The following is a 26,903-nucleotide window of genomic DNA, read 5'->3' as shown; positions in this document are numbered from 1 at the left end:
GATTTAGACCAGAGAAAGACCTGCCAGAACACATATCGTGTGCACATTGGATCCTCAGCAACCTCTGTTTGGCTTTTCGGTCTCGATGCTACAGAGCCATATTGCTTCCTGGGATATACATGGCCATAGAGCCTTGGCGCAGGGGAGATGCCTCCAGTATTTTTGCTGTGGGGCAAAAAGACACTTCGTGATCCCTCACAGAGGGTTGTCTCAAGGGAAAGACTGAGCTTTAGACTCAGTCCACAGAAAAACCCAACCAACACCAACAGAAAATAACTTTCACAAGATATTAAACTTTTGCAAACTCTTGCAAACTAGCTGATTTTTATCTTGATGACAAGTCTCAATCAAACTGTGGGCTTGCATTAGAAACATTTTCATACAAAAGCAGTGGAAATAAAAGCATTAAAATGTAAAGAAAGACAAGAAACTCTATCTTGGAAGATGAGTATATATGGCAATAGTCTGCAAAAGGCTCTCTGTTTGCATTACGTGAAGTTAGTGAAATAATAAATTTACCTTGGTCATCATCACTTTGTATGCATAGAATTTTTTCCCTTTTCCCTTTCCAAGAGCACCTTCAAACTTTTCCACAAAAAGCTGGGCTTCCCTGGAAAATGAGAGCAGAAGAGAGATCTAGACGACGTTAAGGTAAACATGATACTGTCTCTATCACAGTAATGTAATTTTTTATGTGTTCTAACTCTTTACAGAGTTTTCTATAATCTTGTTCCCTTAGTAATGTTTAGAAACAAAAGCTCTGATATCTTATATTTCACAGAAGACTAATCATATACAGAGCAAACAGAACAAGAAACTTCAGTCATAGAATCATAGAATCCTCTGGTTAGAAGAGATGTTCAAGATCCTCAAGTCCAACCATTCACCCTGCACTGTCAGGGTCCCTAAACCATGTTGCTCAACACCAAATCCACACGGTTTTTAAACACCTCCAGGGATGGAGACTCCACCACCTCCCTGGGCAGCCTTTTCCAATACTTCACAACCCTCTCTGGAAAGAAATTCTTCCTAATATCTAACCTAAATTTCCCCTGGCGTAACTTGAGGCCATTTCCTCTTGGCCTGTCATTCATAACGTGAGAGAAGAGACCGACCCCCATGTCCCTACAACTTCCTTGTAGGGAGATGTCAAGTCATCTGCTCCAATTCGAACGCATTCAGAGCTCTGAGATCTATGTACATCCAATTAATGTTATCAAATATTTTTAGTCACAGTAACTTTCTTTTGCAGTTCAGCCACTGCCTATTTGTGCCACTTACAAATTCTTATTCCTCTTAGTTCCACCTAATATAAATTGTTGTCCAGCTACCTAAGGGAAATTTACTCTCATTTTTTTATCTTAGAGATATGTATACACTAGAGTTTTGGTTCCCTCTTGTCATCCCTTCTCAAATTAGATTTAATTCAACTCTTCAGAATTTCTGCAAGTATCATCTCTAACTGTACCGTTCTCAGAATCATTTCTTAGAAGGGTAGCTTCAGTGGTCCCCAAAAGACTCAAATCTTGCTTATAAAGATATGGAAGTTAAATAATATCCTGGTGACAACAATATGAAAGAAAGATTTTTATATTTTTTTAAAAAGGCATAATGTCCATGGATTAAAACAATAAACAGATGAGATCAAGAGTGTGCTACTATTTCCTCCATTTCATCTAATTTTCATTTGTATGACATTCATGTGTGTCTCTATAGAGAAAATGTGCCCTAAAATCTAAATGTCCTGATCTAAAACACCGGAAAAGAGAGTAAGAATTCTTAGCTGTCAGTGTACACACAAGACTGCATAACTATTGTATTGCACTAGATGACTACAAAACATTGTATATTGTATTAGGTATTACGCTAAGCATTTACGAAAAAGTAGACTATTGGGAAAATGTTAACTGCGATGCATGCCTCTCCAGAAGCACTACAGATAAATTCACTGAGTGAATTATCATGCTTATATCTTCTGCTTACACATATTATGTAAGCAAGCAAAAAGATTGTGTTAAACTGAAAAATCTGGCAATGGCTTTGGAAGAATCATGGTGTAGCTGTGACAAAGGCGAGATAAAATTGTGTGTGAAGAAGGCTATTAGCTGCATCATAATTTCTCTTAACTCAGGGTTAAAAATCTCAACATCTTTTAAAATACTGTGTATTTTTAGTAACTGTGAATGCTTAAGGTGATCTTCATACTATCATCTGAATTCCTATCAGTGCCTTTCCCCACTAGACACCCACTGCACCAGCCTCTTTAGCTCACAGTACCAGGACTTCAAACAGCCTTTCATTTCCATGCTTCTCAAGCCAGTGAAAATTGAGTTACTGAATTTAGCTTTCAGTCTTTGAGAGCCCTCTGAGCACTCTCAGCTTCTGAGTTCTCACACCTAAACCCGGGTGGTGCGGCATCAGGACCAGTGTGATTTCACCTGACCTCCCCAAGAGTTCAGCATGCTTTTTCTCACCGTCTGAGACCCTATTTTCTCCTTCAAAGACAGAGGTTGGCAGAAGCAAAAAGCTACACAAAATTACATGAATCTCAATCCAATCACTCTTTTTTTTTTTTTTTTTGTCTTTTCCTAGTGGCACAAGGCATGCACAGATTCAGATAAAAAAAAAGATAAAATACCCAGTCACCACCCCAGCCACACATCCAGCTATTCACCACTTCGAGAGTGTTCCTTGGGGATCGAGTCAGTGTCTTTTTAAGCGTCTAGATCCCTTATTCTCAATTCTGCACTTCTGGATCATATTTGTATTCTGGATTTTGGATTCTAATCTTACAGCATTTTAGTTAACTTTGACACTCTCTGAGCCTTCTTTGTCTTCCAAGTCAGTTTGAGTCCTTCTGAGATTTTCTGGCCCAGCTCTCACATCTCATTCTTTCATTTTTTTTCTCAGAAAACTTTACTCTTAAATTTCATACTCTCAAATAAGTCAGAGAAAACAGATTCTTTCAGCTTTAGGAAACCAGTGTCCGAGAGTCCCTTTTAAACCCATGTCCTCAAAAATCTTGTTGCACTGTCAGGAGTTATAAGACAGACCTAACAGCAGATGGCATCTTCCTCATAAACTCAGCAGTCGGTGCTGGAGCAGCAACATAAAAGCAGTCAGAATCAATAAGCTGGACAGGTACCAATCTCCCAAGTCAGCGTATCATATTCTGGACTTAAGAGGAATTAATTACCACCAATTCCATCCCTATTCAAGGACTGGAGCATGTCCATGCAAAATTACTGAATCGAAATCTACAGAGCTGTAGAAAACCTATGCTTTCAGTTACTAATTACATCTAGTTACGCTGCAGAATATGAAGATTTCAAATTATAATTTTTTTTTTTTTTACAGTGAAGCAGTAAGTTAGAAATTTAAGGGAATAATGTGAAAACAATCACTAACACATAAAAAATCCTCCATAGTGGATATGAACACTATTTTGCATCTGTAGCTGAACAAAAAAGTTCTCCACAAATACGTTCTGCTATAAAATTAAGCTAAGTCAAAACAAGAAGGAACTTTCCACAATGAAAGTCATAAAAAGATTTATTTTAAACTCAATCAAAGCCTTCTGTTAACTTGTTTGAAATGTCTTTTTAAAAGGTTTTCTACAAGCAACAAAAAAAAAAGGTAGTATTTCTTTCCGTGTACCTCCTGGACTCTCCAGCAAGCAATCTCTCAAGTTAGAGTGTTAGCAGTATTTAAGCTTTTTCTCCAGGACAAACCAAAACATTGCTTTTTGAAGGTGGTGATCCAGATCTCCAGGTTTCATGCTGCTGACTCTCCTGAATGCTTCACTGGGTTCTACTTTGCCGGTGGCTGAGGTTTCCTTTCTCCCTGCATCCCTTCTTCCCCAACACTGTCTTGCTCCAATGTGTGCTGGTTACAGAATTGTTATAAACCACCCTTAAATGTTACTGGTTTATAATGTTTTTCTAAGTTTATTAGGAACTTAGAAAACTTGTTTTATTAGTTTCTTAGTTTGTTTAACTAAGTTCATCATCGCAGCACAAACAAATCAGATGATGATCTGATACCCATTAAATCAGATACTGGGTGGTTACACATGCAGTCAACTGAGTTACACATGCAAGACCAGAGCACAAAACTAGTTGGATCCATGCATACATAATATTTGTGAAGCTACTTTCATGTTTCATGAAAGAAGTATGAAGCAACTGCTTCCATTTTTTTATACATTGCTTTCCTGTACTTACAAATTTGTTGTATAAATCTTCAAAAAAATCAATTAAGTCCAAACGGTGGGCTTACAATATTATTTTAGTTTTCCATTTACACTAGACATTTCCATTCACATGTATTCTAGACTAGTTACAATACACTGTGAATTTTGGAATCAATAAGACTTTTGGCATTAATGGATATTTCACACTGACTTTGACAAGAAGATGTTTCAAACATGCATTAAAAGCTGTGGCTATTAATATTTCCTATTCTCGTGAAGTAATAACCAAAATCGCCGCATGGTTAATAAACTTCACATAGGTAATAAAAAAGTAGTATATGTTATATGGCCCCAAGAGTTGTGGTGAATGGAGAGAAATCCAGTTGGTGGCTAATCACAAGTGGCTCAGTTTTGGGGCCAATTCTGTTTAATATCAGCTGGAAAGCTGCCTGATAGAAAAAGACCTGGGGGTGTTGGTCAACAGCGGGATGAATATGAGCCTGCAGTGTGCCCAGGTGGCCAAGAAGGTCAATAGCATCCTGGCTTGTATCAGAAATAGTGTGGCCAGCAGGACGACAGATGTGATCATCCTCCTGGTACTTGGCGCTGGTGAGGCTGCTCAAATACTGTGTTCACTTTTGGGCCTCTCACTACAAGAAAGACATTGAGGTGCTGGAGAGCATCCAAAGAAGAGCAATGAAGCTGGTGAAGGGTCTGGAGCACAAGTCTTAGGAGGACTGGCTGAGAGAACTGAGGTTGTTTCGCCTGGAGAAAAGGAGGCTGAGGGGAGACCTTATCACTCTATACAACTATCTGAAAGAAGTTTGTAGCGAGGTGGTATTGGTCTCTTCTCCCAAGTAGCAAGTCATTGGAAGAGAGGAAATGGCCTTCAAGTTGCACCAGTGGAAGTTTAGATTGGATATTGGGAAACATTTCTTCACTGAAAGGGTTGTCAAGCACTGGAACAGGCTTCCCCAGGAAGGGGTTGAGCCACCAATCCTGGAGATATTTAAAAGATGTGCAAATGTGGCACCTAGGGACATGGTTTGGTGGTGAAGTTGACAGTGCTAGGTTTACAGTCGGACTCAATGATCTTAACGGTCCTTTCTAACCTAAAAGATTCTGATTCCAAAATTATTATGCAGTTGAAATAATTACTTTTTTAAAAAATTATTTTGTGAAAGAAAAGAGTGAAAGTCGTCTTTGACTTTTGCAATAAATGAAATCAAGTTACCTTTGATGTTGAACAAGCATGTCTTACCTCTTGGTGTGTGGTGGATTTTACCAATAACATTCTAAATAGCATTTCATACTGCTTATTTAGAGAAACTGTCTTACAAGGGAAACCTACCACATGCAGATATACAGGGAAGTTATTCAGTACCCCACAGTGGTCTATCTGTTAGCTGCATCCATGAATATTTGCATGACTTAAAGCTCTTATTTAATTGGTAGTTAAATGCAAATCTCAATAAGAACTTGATTCTATGAAAAATTCCCTCTAGAGTTTCAATGAAATATCTAAAAGTAAATTCAGTGCAGACACAGTGCTTGAAAGAGGGCCTATGGGCAATGAGGCAGAAACATCTGTGCAGTTGTGTGCAAGGAAGTCATACAGAATCCATAACAACCAAATGATGCTGGAGCCATCGAAAAGAATACGTTTTTCTCCTCCCCCTCAGTTTTTTTTCCCTTACCAGCTCTGCAGCAGGCTAACTCCTGACCTCTGTGATTTGTAGGTTAGGGAGAACTTTCCCTGACTTCTACTTAAGCTTACTGGCTTTAAAAGTTCAGCAACTAATTGGCATCACTCAGTCAGGGAACAGGCTTCCAATGTCCTTTCCACATCTATGATACTTGCTTTTTTTGTTAAATATAATCCAATATGTTACTTAATTCAAATTTCTGTCTTGACATCTAAGCTATCTCACTGAAAGACCTCTATTTGTACATCCCTGCACACTTTTCAACACATTTTGTCCATTCCTCCATTTCTTTTGCACTAATAACAAAGTGTGAGGACAGAAAGAAAGATCAAGCAATAAAAAGTAGTCCTAAACCCATGGAACTCTTTTAGAAACCACAACAGGAACCAAAACCTCATATATATACATGCATGCCTACTTGAAAGTAATGCAACTTCATTAACATAAAGACGTGTCAAAAACAACGCAGAGCGACAAAACTGAGCTTTGTAATCACTGGTATCATGTGTTATAGGTAAATTACCTATATCACAAGATAGGCCAAAGTGTGCCCAGTTAGCTAACTGTGAATTTAAAGAAGCTTCAGAGAAACCTTATTAATTGAATTACAGACACAAGGAACTACTAAATGTTGCATGGGGCTGGGCATTATTGTCCCAGAGAAGATGGAGTTAATTATTGATACTAGGTGTGGAGTTACAGCTTCCAAAGTGCTAGGTGTACGGTACTTTGGGGACTTCAGTATTGCAGAGGGAGGATGAATTACAGCGCTCGGAGGTTGTTGCTAATGAATAGGATTCAAGTGGATTGCTCACATTTTTCAGTAACAGTTCAGGAAGGTTTCAGTGTCCAAGATCTAAAAACTCATTAAAAAGAAATGTCATATTAATATTGATCACTCAGGACTTCTCCAAGTCTTAAAAAGATTGATTAAAAACTGGCCTCAAAACAACCATTGTCAGGCATAGCTTACTTGAAAAGCAGTTCAGCAGTAATAATGGGCAAATTATAGTGCTATTTGACACCCAGCTGGCCTTCAGGACATCCAGGCTGGCCTCCAGGACTGCAAGTATGTCCACAGTAAGAGAGATGAAATACTGATTCATTGGAGTACAAAGAGCACATCCAAAGATGAGAAATGTCCACCATCCCACACATTCATCTTACGTATCTTTGCGTTTTGTATACTTATAAAATATTTTGTTTCCAATTCATCTGTCTCGATGGGTAATCTAAATCCTGTAATAAAATAAATTATGCTAAAAAATACTGGAAAATTGCCATATTATATTCTGTCCCTGACAGATGAAGAGGAGACTGCTCTGCTCTGCATTTCTTAGAAAAAACAAGAAGTTCTCATGGCTCTTTTTATGGTCTGTATTTAATTGGAACTCCTTTAAAAAGCCTAAGCTTGACATTTGACTGCCTATTTTAAAATATTTTGTCGTTTTGACTTGTTTTGATAGTTTGCTACCCGGCTTGTGGTACAGCTTTAAAGTGAGGCCACTGTTGGCACGTTTCTGGATTCTTGTGTTCAAATCTCTGATTATGTGGTAACATAATAGGCTTTGCTGGTGGTTATAAACTGCAGAGCTGCTAATAGTCTTTACTATTTTATAGCACAAAACTGCCTATCTAAAGTGTTATGCGCACTAACAAGGGGAGTGAAATTAGTATACCAGAGTCAAACACAGTAGCACAGGTTTTAAACCTTCCCCATATCCTTCATATCCATGCAAAACCCAGACAGGAGAATGTACAAACAGGAATGCAGCACACAAAATCAGACCCTCAGAGCTAAATTAGGATAGCTGTCCCTGGAGCTTTTCCAGTTTGCAACAGCTAAAGTTATGGCCCATGAGTTTTATTTTTGAGTACATTTTTCTAATCCAAAAATCTTTTCAATAGTTCACTCCTCTCTCTAAATCTCATTCTTGTAAACAATGATTGATGGTCATTACCATCTGATGGCTCTTTAGGTAATTTTGTGCTGGCCTGAGTAGGCAATGTCAAGAGGAAACGTGCACAAAATATCATGCCCAACACAACAAAAAGCACAACAATAGTTCTCAGAAACAATGTAAACCAGTGGAAGGAAAATTAAAAGAACAAGAAAACTCATCTGAAGGAGAATATTTGTCTTGGAAATGAGAAAAAGTCTGGACTTTTAGTCACACTCATGCTCTCAACAGCACAGACTGCCATGTCCCCAGCCCACAGCCTAACATGTCTATTGCTCACGACCTGGGAGAGTGATGATACTGTTTCCTGCATAACGTCTTTTCTCTTCTCTCTGTAGCTTCTTCCTCACTTTTTTCACATCTCCAGACCTACAAATACCTGGTCATGATGTCTTAAGCTGAGGTTAGAGCCTGAGAGTGCCAGTACAGCTTAACTGCAAACTGCAGAGGGACACTGCAGTGGAGCAGTATCCTCAGTCACAGCTCTTCAGAGAACAACCAGGGACTGTTTGAAATGCATCTTTCTAGACATAGGTATGTAAATCAGAAATTAGACCTGATCTAATTTAACAGTGCAGCTCTATTAAGAATGCCATTTTAGCGATTAATATCTTAGTCAGGTTTTGACAGAAAGCATCTTCTACAGGGCAACTAGTTCTATGTCTGTGTTCTAAAGTTATTGTTCATTCATGTATTTTCAGAGCAAAAGAATGAAGGAAACTATTAACCATTTTACAAAGTAGTCACCAGAGTTAAGTAGAAATCATCTTTCCCACTCTATACTTTCTAAGCTATGAAAAAATACTCCCTCAGGAGAGACTGGTTTCAAATCATCAAAGCGAAGGTGTTCAGTCTTGAAAATGCTTAAACCTAATGTTTCACCGATTTAAAATCTCTTATAGCTTTTTTAAACACAAAATTTAGTGGAAATTAAATCTTTCTCCAAAATTAGTTTGTTCTGACAAATTAACACTTCTTTTAAAAAAATAAAATTTAGAATGAAAAGTCCTAATCAACTTTAATATTCACTTCTCAATATGAAAAAAGTTTATTCTTTAGTCTCATTTTCTCGCAAATATGTAACAAATCCTTGAGCACTCATAGGGAGTATTTTTTTCCTGTTCTTGGAAAAAGATAAGTGCTAATACGGAAACAACATGGAAGCAGAATTTGGCTCACAATAAAGAACATTTCCCATAATGCTGAGAAGAAATCTCCAATAAAGTGTCTCTGTGTTGTGGAAGATAGAAGACAAAGAATAGGGAGGTTTCTTCTTCTACCTTGAAGAAGATAGGTTTGGGGTTTTTTTTCCCACACATCCCATGATACTCTAAAACCTGCGCAGCGGAAGAAGCAGATGACAAAGAGAAATACTTATTAATAATAACTGTTGACTAAAAGTTTCAACACCAAGAAACGCTAATAGAAGAATATTCAAAAGTTACTTGTTATTGATTTACAAGTTTAAGGCACCTAAAGCCAGTATGTGTTGATTTTCCCCATGCACAAGAATAATGCCAACCTGTCAGACCAGTGATTCTGGTATAAATCTTAAATAACTTGCTAAAATACCAACAGATACATAGATACCGTAAAATGTGCTGATACAGACATTTCTGTATTGTTACAGCTACGATCATAACAGAGCACCCACTGATAAGATATTATTTCTTAGTTTAAGCTGCAGGTCTTCCATTGCAAACACACTGAGCTTTGACTCCAAAGAGCCAATGACAAAAATAGGACCCTAGAAAACTTAGTCTATGTCTGCATTTTGGTATGTAGGTGATTCGGTTTGATTTTTTCAAAGGTACTGAGTGCTTCCAAATTCCATCATTTTCATCTGAGATGCTAAACACAGATTTAAATGCCTAATTCTCAGCTCACACATTTAAAAACGTGACTGGATACCACTTTTCAGCTTTTTTTTTTTTATTCCAGCTGTTTACTGGATTCACGTGCCTTGTCTGCTGAGATATGCATGAATCCGTACAGAACTGTGACAATCTGAATGGGATTACCTGGAATAAAAGGGGGCTATTTTTGGAATCTTATTTGACAGAGAATCATAGTAATAACTGTAATTCTTCAGTTAATAAAAGTAGATTAAAAATAAGTAAGTTAATCTGAAGATCAGTCATTTGCTCTTGGAATACACATTTTTCTAGGGCAAATAAACTAACAAAACGCTTCCAAGACTACTTCAGAGAGGACTGTAAAAAAGCATAGGAAAAAAAACATTGTTGCAAACTGTCGTAAGAGCACATTGTTGTATATTTTTTTTTTTCATAAAGCTTCTGATGTCAGTAAATAAAATTGAATGCATGTCTAGTCTCCCAGTCTAGATCTCACAAACATAAGAATTTAACAGTTGATAAACTAATGGTCTTTTATACAGAATTTCTGCCGGACCACTTGACCCTGAATATTAATAAAGAAATTGTTAAGATAAAAAGACAGATAACAAGGGTGGGATTTTGAAAACTCACTGTTGTCTTAGTTGAGAAAGCTCACCTCAGAGAATAAAAAAAATGTAGTAATTTAAGATTCATTGAGAATGACTAGAAACACTCCTTCAATTACAAACATTTCATAGTAACATAAATTTTTAAGGCCAGAGAGGACTGGTATCCCCACTCCCTCTGACATGGAAATGATGACACAGGCTGAAGACATCGTTGATGAGCTCCTGATTCAAATCCACAACTAGTGGCTGAGCTAAAACATATCCTGTAAAAAAATCACCCTGTTGATTTAGAAGCTTCTGTCTGCAGTTAATCACCATTTACCCTCACTGCAAATATGTTTGCCAGTTGTCCTCAGACACATCTTTTTTACTGCATCATATAAGGAGACTGAGAAATTCAGCTGATGTGAATCATAGAATCATATAATGGTTAGGGTTGAAGGGACCTTTAAAAGTCATCTAGTCCACTTCCCTGCAATGAGAAGGGACATCTTCAACTGGATCAGGTTGCCCAGAGCCCCGTTCAGCCTGATCTTGAATGTTCCCAGGAATGGGGCATCTACCACCTCTCTGGGCAATCTGTTCCAGTGTTTCATCACCCTCATTCTAATAAATTTCTTCCTTATATCTAGCCTGAATTTATCCTCTTTTAGTTTAAAACCACTACCCCTTGTCCTATTGCAACAGGCCCTACTAAAATGTTTGTCCCCATCTTCCTTATAGGCCCCCTTTAAGTACTGAAAGGCTGCAACAAGGTCTCCCCAAAGTCTTCTCCAGGCTGAACAACCCCATCTCCCTCAGCCTGTCCTCATAGAAATGCTCCATCTCTCTGATCATTTTCATGGCCCTCCTCCAGACCCACTCCAACAGATTCATGTCTTTCCTGTACTGAGGACTCCAGAGCTGGACACAGTACTCCAGCTGGGTTCTCACCAGAGCAGAGTAGAGGGGCAGAATCACCTCTCTCGATGTGCTGCCATGCTTCTTTTGATGCAGCCCAGGATGTTGTTGTCTTTCTGGGCTGCAAGCACACATTGCCAGTTTTTCATCCACCAGTACCCACAAGTCCTTCTCTGCATGGCTACTCTCAACACCATCATTGCCCAGCCTGTCTTGATACTGGAGGTTGCCCCAACCCATGTGCAGGACCTTGCACTAGGCCTTGCTGAACCTCCTGAGGTTCACATGGGCCCACTTCTCAAGCTTGTTCAGGACCCTCTGGATGGCATCCCATCCTTCAGGAGTGTCAGCCGCACCATTCAGCTTGATGTCATCTGCAAATTTGTTGAAGGTGCACTTGGTCATGCTATCTGTGTCAATGATGAAGATATTAAACAGTAATAGTTCCAATACGGACCTCTGAGACCACTCGTCACTGATCTCCATCTGGACATTGAGCCATTGACCACTAACTCTCTGATGCGACCACCCAGCCAATTACTTATTTTCCAAATAGTTAATCTATCAAATCCGTATCTCTTCAATTTCGAGAGAAGGATGCTGTGGGGGACCGTGTGAAAGGCCTTACTGAAGTCCAGACAGATAACATGCACAGATCTTCCTTTGTCCACTGATGTAGTCACTCCATCGTAGAAGGCCACTAGGTTGCTCAGGCAAGACTTGCCCTTGGTGAAGCCATGCTGGCGGCCTTGAATCACCTCCCTGTTCTCTATGTGCCTTAGTATAGCTTCTAGGGTGATCTGTTCCATGATTTTCTCAGGCACAAAGGTGAGGCTGACAGGTCAGTAGTTCCCAGGGTCCTCCTTTCTACACTTTTTAAAAATTAGTGCAAAGTTTCCATTTTTTCAGTCACCAGGAACTTTACCTGATTGCCATGGCTTTTCAAACATCATGGAGAGTGGCCTGGTGACCACATCAGCCAATTTCTTCAGGACTCTGGGATGGATCTCATCAGGTTCCATAAACTTACGTATGTTCAGGTTCCTCAGGTAAACCTGATTATCTTTTAAAGTGGGAGGGACTTTGCTTGCTCAGTCCTTGCCTTGAGGACTATCCTCTCGAGAAGTGTGGGAAGAGAGGTCACCAGCAAAGATTTATTGATTACCTCAGCCTTCTCCTCGTCTGTTGTTACCAATTTGCTAGTCATGTTCATCGGAGGGGTACACTTTCTTTGATCTTCCTTTTCTGGCTGACATACCTATAAAAGCCCTTTTTATTCTTCTTTGTGTCTGTTGCCAAGTTCAGCTCCAGCTGAGCCTTGGTCTTCCTGACCCCATCCCTACACAACCAGGTAAAGTCCCTATCCCCTTCCCAGGATACCTGTCCCTGCTTCCACTGCCTGTGCATTTTCTTCTTTCTCTTTAGTTCAACCAGCCATGCTATGCTGGTGTCTTTCTTTCCTTTCCTGATTTCTTACACATGGGGATCAAGATTTCTTGTGCTCCATGGAAAGTGTCCTTAAAGATCTGAGAGCGCTGTTCTGCTTCTTTGTCTCTGAGGGCAGTTTCCCAGAAAGTCCCATTGGCTAATTCTTTGAATAGCTGAAAGTTTGCTTTCCTAAAATTCAGGGTCCTGACCTTACTCTTTGCCCATCCAATATCCCTCAGGACTACAAATACCACTAGTGCATGATCACTTCAGGCCAGTCTTGATGTCTCTGGTTAGCTCACTTGCACTGGTGACCAATAGATCTAGTAATGCATCCCTTTTGGTAGAGCTGTCTATTATATGGCCTAAGTAGTTATCCTCAATGCAATCAAGCAGTCCCTTGGATTGTCTACATTCTCTGTGCCACTTTTCTGGCAGATGTTAGGATAGTTGAAGTCCCCCAGCAGGGCGAGAGCCTACAAGCATGATGCCTCCTATAGCTGGAGTAAGAAGGCTTCGTCAACAGCCTCCTCTTTATCAGGCAGCCTCTAGTAAGTGCTGACCACCAGGTTCCCTTTGTTGGCTCGGTCTCTAATTCTTACCCATAAGCTTTCAACCTACTCATGGCTATTTTTCAGAGACAGCTCTTCACAATATATCCATTTCTTGATGTAGAGGGCAACCGCTTTGCCCTTCCTTCCTTGCCTGTCCCTTCTGAACAGCCTGTAGACGTCGATAGCAGCTCTCCAGTCATGAGATTCATCCCACCCAGTTTCAGTGATGGCAACTAGGTAATAGATTTGTAGCAGCACGGTGGCTTCCAACTCCTCCTGTTTGTTGCCCATTCCATGTGCATTGGTGTAGAGGCACTTCAGCTGGACTGTCAGCCATGTCATCTTTTCAGAACACACCTTAATTCCTTTGAGGTATTTCCCCAATGTTTCCCTGTTGGCTGCTATTACCTCAGAAGCCCCTGACTCCTCTCTGTGAGACTTCAAGTGTGCTCCAGCAAACACAGCAAGTCATAGAGCAACAGTTTGAGGGCCCTCACTAGCACTCCATCCTTCAAAGCTTGGTGCGCTGTCCCATGGTTTTCCCCTTCAAGTCTAGTTTAAAGCTCTGTCGATCAGTCTTGCTAGCTCTTGAGCAAAGACCCTCTTCCATCTTCGAGAGAAAATAATGTAATCAACACCAGCAAGCCTGGTGCTGTGTAGACCATCCCGTTACCAAAAATTCCAAAATCCTGTCGGTGACAGCAGCCACAGAGCCGTGTATTAATAAACTGGATCTATCTGTTTCTTCCAATATCACTGCCTGCAACCGGAAGGATAGAGCTAAAAATTATCTCTGCTCCAGCTTCCCTTACCAACTGTCTCAAGGCCTGGAAGTCTCTTTTGACTGCCCATGGACTACGTGTTGCAGCTTCATCGCCACTCACACGGAAGGGCAATAATGGGTAATAGTCCAAGGGCTGTACCAGGCTAGGAAGTTTCCTAGGAATTAGGAATTGCTAGAAATGCTGGGATAGAAGAATGGCTATAAAAATAGAAGTTCATAGTAAGAATACAACAAATTTTAACTTTATGTACATGGGTAACCTTCAATTATAGACTAGGCAAAGTAAATGCTGTCTGATTGTCTAATCTGCTCTTTTTTTTTTTTCTGAAATTTGTGTCACTATCACATGCTTCCACTTTGCATCTCTTAGATACTCTGCTCTCTTTTAGCCCTTTCCATGTTGTCTCCTTTCACAACACATCATTTCTTCTTTGTATCTGTATCCTTCCCAAAATGACCTTATTTTCCAGAAGGAGAAATCTGTAGATATTCCACATCATATTTCATATGCTCTTTCTTACTATTATATCTGTGTATCCTATCCATATTAAAAACTGTGTGCAGGAGAAACCATATTTTCTCTGTTAGATGTGTCTAAAAAACATGATCATACGTTTGGTTGGTGTTTGGGCAGTACTGCAGTGAATGAGTTATTTAAAACAGAAAAGCGTAACAGTTTTGGCAAAAGAATAAAGTTCTCTATGTTTACCCAGTTTCCTGTGCTTGGTGGAAATGTAACTGTCAATGAAAACTTAATTTTTAGCCTTAATGAAAATGTAGTGATAGATTTGCTAGGGTGAAAATGTAGTGATAGGTTTGTTAGGGTGAAATATATTTTTATATGTGGCATAACTAAAAATGCATGAAAATGTGAGCTCAGTTTCCAATCAGTTTGCTTTTTCATAAGCTAGAAAATAATATCTGCTTTCCTTTCCAAAATATTATAATAGAAAGATAAATCCTCTCTTCCCACCTCAGTAATCTTGAGATATTCCTGAAATTGCATCACTTTTCTTGAATGAGGTACTAAACTTATCAATGGAAGAATTTACTAAGATTAACTTAACTGAAGAAGTTGCAAGATTTTGCAGGGCAGAGTAATATAACTTAAAAAAGAAAAACATCTGAGTCTTTCATATTTGACTTCAAGTCTACAGAGATAAGAAAGCACCGATCTGCAATGTCATTTACCTCCACTTTCTGAGAAAGCACATCCTGTGAAACAGAAATTAGTGATGATTTGAATTTAATTGTGTCAGTAAGTCTAGAAATAAAGTGAAAGCTCAGAAAAACAGTGCAAATTGTGAAGTAGGATGGCAGATATTCACTATGGAAATCAAACCATACTTCAGGACCGACAACTTCTTTTTCATCTTCCATGGCTTGTTTCGTAGTGTGGCAATTAGTTTCTTTTTCTCTTCTACCTCTTCTTTCAGCTTGGCCAACTCCTCTTCTGTAATGGGCTCCTCCTCAGAGTCAGAATCAGAGCTTCAAACAAAAGCAGGAACAAAAACCGTCACCAAAACTTAGAAAGAACAGAAGTTTTCAATGAAGCACATAAATGGTGTTAATTCTTGTTAACTTTGCGACCTAGGCAAATGCCTTCACTGTTGCACAGAAGGGAAGACACATTTCACTTAGACTTGTTATTAATTTTAGTATGAAAGGCAAAGCCTGCACTTAAAGAGCAGATCTTCAGCTGAACCAGCACTACACCCAGAGCATCCCGTGCAGAGTGCGCAATGCTCCTCGGGAAGTGTCTGACGGCCACTGGTTGTTCCTGCAGGAGTAACCAGCCTCCTCAGAGTCCAACCCAAACTCACAATGGGTAAACAAGGACACTACAACTGCAGCCATTAAAATGAACTTGTTCACCTCGCCTCAATGTGCCCAGGAGAAAGAAGAGACACCACAGCCACAGCAAAGACAAGGTTGAACACCAGATGACAGCCCGTCCTCTGATCAAGGCAGTAACAGTTCAGAGATGGGAAAGATTCAAAGCTGTATTGCAGCAAGGCTGTGATGTGTCCTAGTACTTGATGTAACCAGATGCAATAGTAATGGCAACTCCAGATGTGCTCTGTTTGTAATCTGAACTTCTTTGGAAAGCATTGCTGACTAAGGCAATGTCCATGTTTCTAAAACCTGCATAGATATCCTTTTCTGTGAGCAATCTTACATCTCATGTAATGGTATATAGTGAATCAGTAGCAACAGCTGCTTCCTCTTTTTATGCCAGCAAATAGGAAAATTATAAAAAGGAAATCTGACTCTGACTTCCTGCCCTAAAAACCTGACAGTGATGACTACCACTAAGTAAGTTCTTAATAGAAACAGCTTGATGCCTTCCTATTTGTTCTTGTGTTTTCTTTTGCCTTTTTTTTTCTGATTTGAAAATGCAGGGATTTTTTTGTACAGTTTTCTAGCTTGTTTTGGCACTAGTTCATTCAGACTTCATCAAGCAAACAGTTTACTGGCTGCTTTGCTTATAATTCACCTTTCCAAGAGCTTGATATTCAAAATCTGATGTCACAGCTGAATGATTAACTACCTAAGTTACCTAATTGTATATTTTCTATCCTTTAGATAATTAAAGAATTATAAACTTTTTCTTCTACCAAAATAGATGATACAGCTATAGTTAAAGATTTATATGACATAAATGTCAAAGCATTTATTTGTGGGACATAAAGGACAAAAAGGTTTATCAGCAAGAATATTTATGAAAAGTTTGAAAACAAACAAATACAATAAAAGTTTGGGGGTCTTTTTGCAATATAGCAAAATACAAATTTTGTATTGGTCATCTACCTTTAGTTTTCATGCAATGCACATCACTATACCAAAAGCTACATGAGATCAGTTTAAAAATTTCAGAAACACAGAAGTGAGTTAGCAAAGGAAAGAAAAAGGTTCTCATAGTTAGCAGATGCTCTGCTATTAAAGACTCTAATGCTAATAATTGAAAAGATATCACATTAGAAAGTTAAACCTATCAGCCATAAAATTTCAGACTTCCATGTGATAAGAAATAGTGCTACAGAAAATATAAATCTACAGAAAGAAAGACTGACAGAACACCAGATACATTGTTATTCCAGTATTGTGATGAGCAAGTGAAGAACTACATGAAAACTCAAGTTAAATGGACAAAGGTCAATATAAAGATTTGTGCAGAAAAATTTGAGGCATTATAATGCAAAAAGAGTCATGTCTTTAAAAACAGCAGGAGGATTAAAGGAGTCTGGTTTTAAGAGGGCTTAAAATCCTTAGTTGTTACAATGGGTTGCTTTGCATTTTACAAAGCAGACAGCAGCGTGTCAAATATTGAGGATTTTCTTTGACAGAAGATTGTTGAGTTATGCAAAACTGAAATATGCAGTTTAAAGAGACTGCTGTGAGGGTGTTGTGAAACACAAGTGATAGGTGCTAATGCAGTGAGCTTACTAAGGAAAGGAAACTGAGCAGAACACAAGAGGTAAAGTAGAGATAATATTGGCTCTTGTGCCGATTGCCCACTACCACTTCATTTGTCTTTGCAAACACATCTCATCTTTCATTTTTCACTTTCCTTTGGAACCAGGAAACAAAAAAAATTCCAAATTTCTAAGCATCTTTAAGAAATCCGTATTTTCAAGAGTATTTACACTACGCTGTCAAACTTTATATAGAGTTACAACAGATTTTTCCTTTAGCTCGAGCCATTGAACACTATGAGACTCAAGTCACGAAATCAGAATTCTGTCTTCTGCAACTGAAAGTCTTAGCCTTTCATGAAAGTTTGTGATTCATATATTCGAAGGCCAGAAGGGTTCACTGTGACCTTCAGGCTAATGCAGAGCATAAAACATCACTAAATAATTTCACATCAAGACTCTCTCTTCCTTGGCTCCAATTCAAAGCACACAATCTATCTTTCCTAAGTCAGTAGAGCTCTTGAAATCAATGGCCCTTCCTTAAATCACACACATAATGAACTTGCTTATACTGTTAATCTGTGTTTTAGTTTCAGTTTCATCTCCTCTTTATGGATGTAATCTTCTTTTCTCATGGTTTTCATAAAACCCATTTTATAGAGGTAAAAAATAAGATGAAAATGTTTTCTTGGAGCTTTGATGTTGTGAGAGAAAAGACTGGTAGGACTTTAAGAGTCCAGAGTGATGAGTGAATAAATTTGACTACATTTCTTCCTATTTTTTTGTGAAAATTCTATTGTTTATTGATAATCTCCATAACATCTCCTGGCACTTAGCAATCTTCCTGCTAGCAAAAAGATACAGCATCTGCAGTGCCTTAATCTTCCATGTACTTTTGGACTTTTGCATAAGCTTTATACACTTGAGTAATGTTACTAAAAATCAGTTGATTTGCTCACATATAAACCTATACAGTAAAACCAGAAATTGCACTGGCTAGGCAAAATATGATTCCTCCTCTGAGGATTTGTAGCTCAAGTGACTGCATGTGGTTTCTATCTAAGACCAATCAGTGTCGATCAGACGAGCCAGTAAAGAACAAAATAGCTTTTCAACCTAGGAATATCATATATCTTCCCAGTGAGTTTACAAGGAGCAATATATCATGAATATTTTTGGGATGATGATTATGAACAGTGTAGAGCAGGCCTTCGTCACACTCTCATTAACAGGTAAGAATTAACCATATCAACAACCAATAGCATCTAAGAACAGAACATTTAAAACTCACCCTGAAAGAACTCCTTTTGCCCTGGAATTACCCTGGGAAACTCATTACCTCAAAGTAGCAGAGATCAAAATAATCAGGTTAGGGAAAAAAAAAAGATTCAACACAGAGCTCATCTAGGATTCCTTTATGTCTGTTATGTAAAATAATTAGGGCATAAAGAGGTTTTCCTGATTTAAGTGCAAAGCAACAGGGAGAAAGAGAGTAACAGCACCAGATTCTACTGATTTATACTGTGACTTAGACAAAAAGGGCAGTGTTTGTAGAGTTCAGCAAAATACACAATGACAGCAGCAAATTCAGTATTATATCCATGTGGAATAATATAATTTTTCTTTTTAATTTTCTTTTTGTTTTGAATTTTTTCTTTTTTTTTTTCATTCTCAACTTCTTATTTTACTTTTATCATATGTTTTCATGCTGAAATATCTTGGTAATTAAAAAACTGCATCAGTAAGATGTACTTTTAAACAGTACATAACATTTGTTCTGACAGGTCTTCATGGACTTGCTAGATGGTTTATATTTCTATGCTGTCACTCTTCCCTTCTGTCCTGAAAGTTTGCAAATCCTTTATCTGAATCACAGCTGAACTGATCACCAGCCTATTTCCCTTAGTTTTTACATTATTTTTTGTTTTCTTTTAAAAATATTTTTAAATATAATTATTACTCTGCAATCTTGTCAGCTGGTCTCCTAAAAGTCTAAAAATATAATGTTCTCAAAGTATCTTCCAGAGCATCCTCAGTTGTTCCTCAAATGTTATACTTATTACTTCAAGCACAAAGTCTTGATCGAGTCAGCAATTTCTAATTATTTAACCCAAATATATATATTTTAATGTTAAGAACTTCCGAAGACAATGATAAACACTGTGCCCTCATTCAATTTTATATTTTCAGTGGTCTTTCTTAAAATAATGCTCAATAAATGTTTAAAATGAAAGGCAATAATAAGCAACGGAGCATGGATTGACACATTCAAGACTGTGTATATGAGTACAGGAAGTTGCACAGCAGTGCATAATTGGCACCACAACAAAAAGACAGCACATAGAAAGATTTTAGGCATTCTTGTAGGGAAGCAATATGAAGCAGAAGTATATTAAAATGGCATCATGGACAAACTAATGCAATAATAAGTCTCACTGTATTTTTTTCTTTCCTTTGACTCCTGCTATGCTTGCCAGTAATGCCTCTGAGAACATAAACAGCTGTAGCAAGTGTTGAATGGACAAAGGGGAATGTCTCTCTCTTCACTGAGATAAGCATGCCTAGCTCCATTTGCTCCATTAAACATCATTCCCAGGGGTTGTTTCCTTTCAATAGCACGAGAAGGGACAGGGAGCAGGAGAATACCAGGATGGCAGAAAATTACAGAATAATTTTTTGAAGTACTCCATGTAAGTGGAGCCTTCCAAAGACCCTAGGCTGCATTAAATGCTTTGAAAGTGAATGGTAATATTTCAGAGGGAGTGAGTGGGCGACAGACCGGAAAATGCCATCTCAGTCTTTGGTTCTGAGTTCTTGAGATTTTGGCACTGATCTTTTATAAAACCTGGCTCAAACCTGGCTGGGAAACAAAAACTCCATCTTGTGAAAGTAGGAAGATTTTAGTTCTGCATTGGAAGTAAAACCAGACCTTGGGTTTTTGGAGGGTTATCTGCTTAAGTTTCAGGGGATTTTAGTTTTGGGGAAATGAAAGAGCAGGAGAGATGTCACCTGTTATCACCTCTCTCTGTCACTTCCACTCCCTTTCTCTAGAGAACAGCTCATAAACTTAACTACAATAAATGTGACCCTGGCTTGAGTTCCTGTTCTGCCTGATGAGATTTGACCTAATCCTCAAGGTATCAGCAGTCCCAGAAGGTTCTGGCTGGTCATTTCACAAGGTCCCACCCTGGACCTGTGAAAACTCCCTGACTTCGTTCCACTAAAGTGGATATGGCTTTGTGGAAAGTTTCCATTTCACTCAGCCAGAATTTCCTCACTGCAGGAAAAAAAAAAAAAAAAAAAATCTATCCAGCTCTAATTTGGCTATAATGAGTAAAAGTCTCATAGTGACCCTTGGTATGTCATAGCTATAAATGAATGTATGTTTTATGTAAGATAATCGCGGCTGCATACTTAAATAATTTAATGAATTACCCAGATCCTGATTTCTTTTTGTCTTTTTTCTTCTTGTTGGCCTTCTCTTTTTTCCCTTTCTTATCAGACTTTTTGTCCTGTTTCTTCTCATTTTTGCCTTTCCCACCTTTACCCCCTTCCTCATCTGCCTCATCTTCCTCATCTTCCTTGGATTTCTGATTTGCCTGGTTCTTCCTGGCTTTTGCAGGGTCTCCATCAGAATCACTGCCCTCATTTCCAGCTGCTCGTCCCCGTCCTCTACGGTTTCTGTGCCTGCGATGGCCAGCTCTCCTTGTCCCATCTTCATCATCCTCATCCTCCTCACCACCATGCCTGGCTCTCCCTCTGGCATGTCCCCTCCTAGTTCTCGGTGTTGCTCTCTTCCCTCCTCTCTCTGTGATGGAGAAAAAAAAAACACATAAGAGAAGGCAGCATGTTATAGGGAGACCTTTCCTTCTCCTTCATTCATACAGATAATCAGAAAACATCTGAATGTGGCCTCAAAGTAATCCACACTACTGACCTGTTGCTTTGACATTTTCTTCATTCTCAGCTGCACTGCCTTCTTCATTGTCGACATCACTGCCATCTGTGGAGTGAAAACAAAGGCCAGTGCATGTGATGTGTGGACCAGTCATTAGAAATGAAGGGCTTTTAAGAAATTCTTGGCAATTACCACATTGTACTCCCTTACATCGTTTCACACACCCAGCTTTTTGGAACACAGCAAATAATTTTCAAGAAATAAGATGAAGATGGAAGAAATAGTTACACTTTCCTTCAGCACTCAAATAAGTAAGCCCTAAAGTGATGCTGTGAAGAACGTCCTCTCATGGAAGAAATATGTAGGACAGGAGGACTCTCAAAATGAAACACAATAGCAATATCCTACAATTTAAGGAAAAAAATAAGGAAGATGAAAATGCTTTTAAAACAATTCTCAGAGTTTTTCTTACACATGTGAAAGATAAGCAATCATTGAGATTAAAAAATATTAAAGGAATAATTTTCTGATTTGAACAGCTGGAGGGCACGAAGGTTCATAGGTGCCATGTTGCTGAAGAGCACAGTCACAGAAGAAAGAGGAGACGTACTCTCAGTTCCAGCAATCAAATCTTCAAGTGTAGTGACAAAAGTTGACCCAGTTGACTCATATGCTGTACCACAGTCCTCTTCTACCACTCAGAAGATGATAGAAACATTGGAGACTCTAGAGAGAGAGCCTATTTATAAAAGCAAGCAATATTTCTACTCAGAGAAATTTTTGTTTTGGGATGGATCACCTGCTGAAGATTTTCAGTCTCAGTAAGTTCAATAAGAGCTGCTGCCTCTGCTGCTCATCAATAAACAGGAAAGTATCCAATTCATCTACCTGGTACACTTTGAAACTGCGATCATGCATACACAGAGAAGAAAGAAAAACTCTCTTCTCTTTTGTATGCATTATATCCATCATAATATTTAATTAATACACTCTCTGCAAACATTGGCATGAACATACCATTTAAAGAGTCACTCCTGAAACTGTTAGTGGTACTCACCAGCAATGTTTCTTCAGAAGCAACCATTACCTGAGAAGTCAGGAGCTAATAGGCTTTCTTGAGGTATCTTTGAGTTTGTATATGTGGGTCAGCACTTGAAACATATCCGTGAAATATATAGAAATACATGGTAGTAGGAGATTAACGAGAAGACTTCTTCTTAATATTACCACAAATAGAAATAGGCAGCTGTCATTCCAGTCCTATATAATATGTTCCAGATGTATGTTGCTTAATTTCCCCTCTGTACACACAGGACAGGTGACATGTCATGATCATGTAACACAGCAAATGATAGTTGCATTTTTCAGGCAAGAAGAAACTACAGTTATCTTCCTTTGCTTGTATGTAATACTTTTGAATTTTTCTTTATATTCTGTCTTTCTCCACCCATTTGGTAGCTCCCTGAGTCCTTTTAAAAATTTTGTTAAGCTACTAGTGATTCATCGAAAATTTATGCTCAAATTGATTTATATAGAGACTGCTGTAGGTAACTATCAGGCACAGTTTCTTAGCTTTACTCAGTATCAAAGAAAAGCAGTAAAATACGTAAGGCTGCAAACAAGAAAGAATCTAGGGTTTTGTTTCACAGTGTGTAACAATGGGCAAAGGGTTATTATCCAGAATTTAACAGGCATTTTAAAACTGGGATATATAGAGAGAGTTTAAGTTCCCTCCACAAAACATTTCATTATAATTACATTTTCCATCATTTCCACAGCATTTGCACAATAATTTTTTAAGATTATGCAAAAATGTTATCATTCAATGTCGTCAGTGGAATGTGAAAATAAGTGCTGCTTTGTTCTGTTTGGACATATGTCTTCTGCTGCTGACAGTAACAAGATCTTCATTGACAAAGATCATTACGTTGCTATTGAAAGCTTGCAAAGACGAAGACAGACACTTCTAAAGAGATACTTTGCATGCAACAATAGGATACGGTCTTTTATTGCAACTAATGCTTTCGCTGATCTCTTCCAGCCAAACAGAAGTTCCCAGAGAAGCACGTTAATAGTACAAGACTGGCCTCACTGTAGATTCTGATGAGTACGTACAACAAGAAAACAACTGGAGGTTTATCATATGTACTGAAACATATATTAGCAATGAAAGTGTTCAATTTGACATGATAATGGAAGTGACTATGGACTATGCAACACAGTGGCTTAAGCAGAGGAGAAGGTAGTTGTTTGTGTTTAATTAATTCTAATAGCATAAGGATGACAAATGCGCTAGTCTGAATCCCACGTTTCAGGTAAAATAAAGTGTTAAACCGATTAATAGATTTCAGGCTGCTTGAAGAAAGTACTGGGAACACTACTAAAGCAGAGCATGTCTGAATAGTGACTCCTGTGTCTTTATGTCGTTTTTTCATCTAAATGCTCGGCCACATGAGTGATAACGAAGAATTTTTTAAAGAAATTCAGAGAAAGTATAAAATCAAACAGAAGCATATACTGACGCAAAACGAACCTAGAAAAAATGACCAGTGGTTACACGGGATCACGCAGCTAGAAAAGTAGTGCATACTACAGACATACCCAACATGCACAAGTGCAACTTCAAAAGTTATTTCTGGAAAAAAAAAAAAAAAAAAAATTATCGTTCCAAACTGAACCTCACAACATTCCTGCCTCCACAGCCCCACGTTCATATAGAGATGAAACGCTGATATGAAGAGTGTTAGAGGTTTGTCGTTCTCATTCTGATGTATTCACAGAAAAAGAGGTCTCTCCCACATCTTGGGGTATGATGCAGAAAGCATTGTACTAGAATTTATTTTTAAAGAAGCTGGAAGCCAAGGAGTAGTCTCCAACCCTCCAGTTTCCTTGCGGGGTACTTTATGTCATGAGCTGTGTCATTAGCATAAAAGCTGAAGCTCAGGGTAGAACTGAAAGTTATCCACTTGTGTCAGCTGTGATAACAGTTGATGTTGTTTAGGAGGAACAAAATCACTGAGGAGGGTGAACAAAGGAGCTTTACCACCCCTGAGGTTTGTCCTGAACAGCGTATACACACGCATTCATGTAAGCTGCGTAGCCACACTGCACCCACATTACAGTTATCCCTGGAGACTTGTAATTCAGTCAAGCTGTATTAATAATTGTCTTTTTGTGTTTGAGGGTTTTGCACATGTCATTAAAAGATAAATGTTTTTAGTTGGTTGGGTATTCGAGCAATAAGAGAGATAAATAAACACATAAACTGTGTTTAACATTATTATTATTAATTATTATTAAGCTATTACAGGTCATTAACTCCGTAACACTTTTCAAAGAGGAAAGTAAGAGGCTAGGCAGCTCATAGCTCAGCACTTTAGCTGCTTGTGGCAAACAGTGTCTTACTGAATTATTGGAGAAGCGTTTCAACGATACACAAATTACGTTTCATGGTGACACTAAATTTAAATGCAGTTTAGCACTAAATTTAATTATATAAACCACAAATAAAGAAACAGTAAAGTGCGTTTCTCAGGCACTGTGTTTTCATCCTATAGGAAAAGTGAAGAGCATTTTTGATGCTCTGGTTTGTTAACACAGAAAGGTATAGCCTTTGATGCAGGAACAAAATCGTCACTGTGTGGGGTTCTTTTATGTCTATACACTTGTCTTCCGCTTTTTTAAACAGATCTTCACGTGATCCCACTTATCAAAAGTCCAGCGAATACTCCACTAAAATCAACTAAGTCTCACTAAAGCACTGTCTAGAATTACTCATTGTTCCAGAAAAGGGTTGATAGTATCTCATTTCTCCACGATATTAATATTCATAGGGCTAATATCAGGTTATTAGGCCTTGAGTCAGCTAGCTTGAGTTTATGTGACCCAGTGCAAACTATTGCACAGCTGTTATGCCTTCCAGGAGACATCATCCTGCCCTAATGACGCATATATCATTACGCATATTTGGAGCTATACTCCATAACTCTTATGCGCTAGGAAACACAATCACTTTCTGATATTTTTTTCCACAGTAGTTGAAGGGAAACTTTCTCATCTTTCTAGACTAAGAGCAGGGAAAGTGTAATCTGAGTAAGCTATCATTTTACTTGAAGTCTTATTTATGTTTTAGACTACAGTCACAAATGAGCCCTAGACTAAAGGAGGTCATTCTGAATATGGGCTCAGACTAACCTGCAAGTCAGAAACTGCAGTGAAGACAGAGCATCAGAGAGCTCAGGAGAGATCTCAAAATGTTGATATGTTGGCTAGTGAGAAATGGTGGACAGAAAAAAAAATGTGCAAAACCATAGGAGTCTTTGCTCTATGAAGTGGACATTTGGCAGATTGTGAGGGCTGTTGTATCTCTACCTTATTTTCCCAAGTTGTTTGTGTATCACTTATCAGAGGGTACTACTCAGATTTTATGTTTTGGGGTTTTTATAAACTCGTTTTATATTGACAAAGTTTCCTTGATTTTTCACTCTGAGAGTGATAATAATTCTTGAAACTACACTATAAATTATGTCTCACTGTTGTAATATTGCTGTTCACATTACTACTACGTAAAACTAGGCTGCTGCTAGGCAATTCTCCATGTTGGTGCCATAAAAAATTCAGTGGTATGCAAAGTAATCTGTAATTCAAAAAATGTTATCAGACTTTCTGTATATGTTATAAAATAAATTTCTACTTTATTAATTAATTGTCAAGCCAATGAAATGGATCATGTGCAGATAGAGCAATTATTTTATCTTCCTCTGGACTGGACTGTGCTGGACTTTTTTCAGTGCTGGAAAGACATCAGCCTAGATAGCTAGTAAACTGGGTGCGCAAGATGTAGAAATGTCAGTAGTGCAAGATCATATTAGACAACAAAGGCATGTGAAGTATTAGTCAAAAAGAATAAGAAGAGTTGTAAAATATTTAATTCTAGGTATTTACATACATTTCCATACTATTCTTTCTGATCATGTAAATATGAGAGTGTCTCAAAATACTTCTGTGAGGCTAAATATCACTAGAAGTAACAGCTGTGAAACACACCAGAAACAATATACCAAGATCTCACAGAAAGTCTATGGCAAGAGTAAATTGGTGCCGACTTCAACATCCAAGATTTAAGACCTTAATTTCCAAACATTGAGAAAAACAGCTTGGCTCACCTTGGGCAGCAGCAGAATGGGACTTGAAACACAGAAATTACAAATAAAAATTGCATTTATAAAACAACCGGAACACTTAGTATTTGAGACCATGTTTGATTTTTCTTCTATGTTTTTCCCAGTTAGTGTTGCAATTTTTTCTTTCAATGGACTAAAATGAAAATCATAACCCCCAAAAAATGCCCCGTCCAGCAATAGTAATGATTTTATGAAGTGAAATAATGCTTCCTATTCAGTTACTCTCCCACTAGCAAATATAGTGCTTATTTTTCTGCACCTGAATTGGCAAGGTTGTATGCTAAAGTAAGGCAGAATATTCATACTACCATGTCATAAATCCACAAGTGTCTAGGAAGACTTATTAGTCCTAACGTATATGCTGTGGCCTGCAGTCTTCTACAATCAAGGAGTTTCCAGAAGTTACCAGAGGGG

At 38.3% G+C, this 26,903-nt stretch overlaps 1 protein-coding gene across 1 annotated transcript in view; it reads right to left on the bottom strand.

Moving 5' to 3' along the window:
• TMC1 (transmembrane channel like 1) overlaps nucleotides 1-22,390 on the bottom strand; it is a 58,610-nt gene extending 36,220 nt beyond the window's left edge. Inside the window, 5 exon segments of the mRNA XM_086629915.1 lie at nucleotides 520-610; nucleotides 15,340-15,480; nucleotides 20,844-21,216; nucleotides 21,346-21,411; nucleotides 22,324-22,390. Of these exon segments, the coding sequence (XP_086486041.1) occupies nucleotides 520-610; nucleotides 15,340-15,480; nucleotides 20,844-21,216; nucleotides 21,346-21,411; nucleotides 22,324-22,390 (738 nt within the window).
• Nucleotides 22,391-26,903: the final 4,513 nt, after the last annotated feature.

The sequence above is a fragment of the Tauraco erythrolophus genome, chromosome Z (assembly GCF_009769465.1).
Source record: "Tauraco erythrolophus isolate bTauEry1 chromosome Z, bTauEry1.pri, whole genome shotgun sequence".
NCBI classification, from domain to species: domain Eukaryota; kingdom Metazoa; phylum Chordata; class Aves; order Musophagiformes; family Musophagidae; genus Tauraco; species Tauraco erythrolophus.
This window is presented reverse-complemented; position numbering and strand designations above follow the sequence as displayed.